The sequence below is a fragment of the Hemibagrus wyckioides genome, linkage group LG26 (genome assembly GCF_019097595.1).
Source record: "Hemibagrus wyckioides isolate EC202008001 linkage group LG26, SWU_Hwy_1.0, whole genome shotgun sequence".
NCBI classification, from domain to species: Eukaryota; Metazoa; Chordata; class Actinopteri; order Siluriformes; family Bagridae; genus Hemibagrus; species Hemibagrus wyckioides.
In genome coordinates, this window is record NC_080735.1 from 2,191,417 (window position 1) to 2,193,916 (window position 2,500).

The following is a 2,500-nucleotide window of genomic DNA, read 5'->3' on the forward strand; positions in this document are numbered from 1 at the left end:
CTTATTAAGAGGGACTTACATCTTAAACAACTGAGCAATTGAGGGTTAAGGGCCTTGCTCAGGGGCCCCAGGGGCTTGGTGGACGTGGCATTCAAACTCACAACCTCCTGACCAACAGAACAACACTGTAACCATTAAGCTCCCACATCCCACATAGTTTTTAATATGTGAAGTAAAAAGTTGGTGTGATTATCTGAATCTGTCCTACTTACTTTAAAATAAAACTACTGCCTCTGTTTTTTTACTTCTACCTTTTTTGGGAGGAATCTGAGATTTTTTCCGGTAGGAACCTTCATGATGGAGCTGTCAGACGGCTTCCCCAGCAGTGACACACTGGACAGATGTAGAGTAATGAGACAGATGTTCAACACCAAACACGGCACATGAACATGAGGCTGTGATGAACAGAGACGTTCCACATGCAGGTAAAATATCATGTTGACTTCATGTAATAACACTGGTGGATTATTGAACTGTGTGTGTGTGTGTGTGTGTATGTGTGTGTGTATGTGTGTGTGTGTGCGTGTGTGTGTGTGTGTCAGCACCTGAGCAAGGGGTAATAACAACATGAGAGAAGGAGAACATCACTGGTAGCCAGAGGAGGAGGCAGCTGGCACATACACGCCAGTATCTGCACACACACACACACACGCACACACACACACACACACACGCACACACCATTATCCAGTGACTAATCATATAATAAAACAGCACTAATTCCATGGATGCAGATTCCTGTTAATGAAGAACATTTTGGTTTTGTTGATTCCTGAATGATGATGATGATCATTTTTTTGATCTTGCAGTTATTTTGACTGTCTATATTAAAGACAAGATTAGATAGATAGATAGACAGACAGACAGACAGACAGACAGACAGACAGATAGACAGATAGATAGATAGATAGATAGATAGATAGATAGATAGATAGATAGATAGATAGATAGATAGATAGATAGATAGATAGATAGGAATTCTTTTATTGTTTAGTTTTTTTTGATAGATTAGAGAATCACTTTGTTCTGTGGAGTGTAAGAAGTGTAAGTGTGTTCTGTTTGGGGTTCTGTACCTGTATAAGAACTAGTGAGAGCTGACACTGAAGCAGAAACAGGAAGCACTTCCTGATCCCAGCCGTGGTGTGGCGAGCCTGTGGTGCACAACATACATCAGAACACAGATTACAGGAAGATCACATACACACACTGATCAGCCATAACTCTCTGACCACTGACCGGTGAAGTGAATAAGACTGAGTATCTCCTCATCATGGCACCTGTTAGTGGGTGGGATATATTAGGCAGCAAGGCAACATTTTGTCCTCAAAGTTGATGTTCACAGTGCATGATGGGTCAGGTAGTCATAATGTTATGCCTGATTGTACATCATACATGAGAACACAGATTACAGGAAGTTCACAGATCTAATGTTCATTTTTCACATTTGTGTCATTTCAGTGGTCAGTACGTAACGATCAGTCAGTAATATGGAGTTAAGTACAACCTGTTTCCAACTTCAACACTTTACACTATCTACTACAAACTAAGTCATAAAACTAGAGGTGGTGCTGACCCGATCCACAGTACTTCAGAAAAAACAAATTAATAAATAAGAATAAATTAATTAATTGATCAGATATCAGTTCCTGTAACAGACTGGAGTTGGATTTTAAAAAGAAAAAGAACATTAAGACATAAACACACATCTGTTTTTATTTTGTTAGGACTGACTTCATTATAAATTCATTATACTGCATTTTAAGAAAATAAATTCTCTGATAAAGAAGGTTTCGGAAACGAAAAAATGGTCTTGTGCTTGTGGTACATGAAATAATAATAATATGTATATATATATATATATATATATATATATAATAAAACCAAGCACAGTGATTTGATTAAAAAAAAGTACATTAAATAATTTTTTAAAAAAAAGCAAAATGATACTATTTGTATATTTATTCCATTGTGAATAAACAATATTAATTGAAAATCCATGTTCATAAATATTAATTAATAATTCACTCATTTATTTATTTATTTATTTATTTATTTATTTATTTATTCATTCATTCATTCATTCACTTATTTGTGTATTTATTTGTTCATTCTTTCATTTATTTATTTATTTATTTATTTATTTATTTATTTATTTATGTATTTATTTATTTATTTATTTGTTTGTTTGTTTGATCATTCGTTTGTTCATTCATTCATTTATTTATTTACTTATTTTTATTCATTCACTCATTTATTTATTTGTTGTTTGTTTGATCATTTATTCATTTATTTATTTATTTATTCGTTCGTTCATTCATTCATTCGTTCATTTCTTTCTTTCTTTCTTTCTTTCTTTCTTTCTTTCTTTCTTTCTTTCTTTCTTTCTTTCTTTCTTTCTTTCTTCCAACATCTAATATCAGGGGGAGAAATTGCATTGAGTATTGTAAACATTATTAATGGACAATATTGTTTTTATTATTATTTTTTTTTACACCTATAA

At 33.2% G+C, this 2,500-nt stretch overlaps 1 protein-coding gene across 1 annotated transcript in view; it reads right to left on the reverse strand.

The window, feature by feature from the left end:
* LOC131346531 (transmembrane protein 94-like) overlaps window positions 1–2,500 on the reverse strand; it is a 34,519-nt gene that overhangs the window by 7,783 nt on the left and 24,236 nt on the right. The window contains exons 22-24 of the mRNA XM_058380007.1: window positions 1,074–1,151; window positions 546–631; window positions 252–333 (exon numbers count right to left, since the gene is read on the reverse strand). Coding sequence (XP_058235990.1) covers window positions 252–333; window positions 546–631; window positions 1,074–1,151 — 246 coding nt within the window. The remainder of the gene's footprint in view (window positions 1–251; window positions 334–545; window positions 632–1,073; window positions 1,152–2,500) is intronic.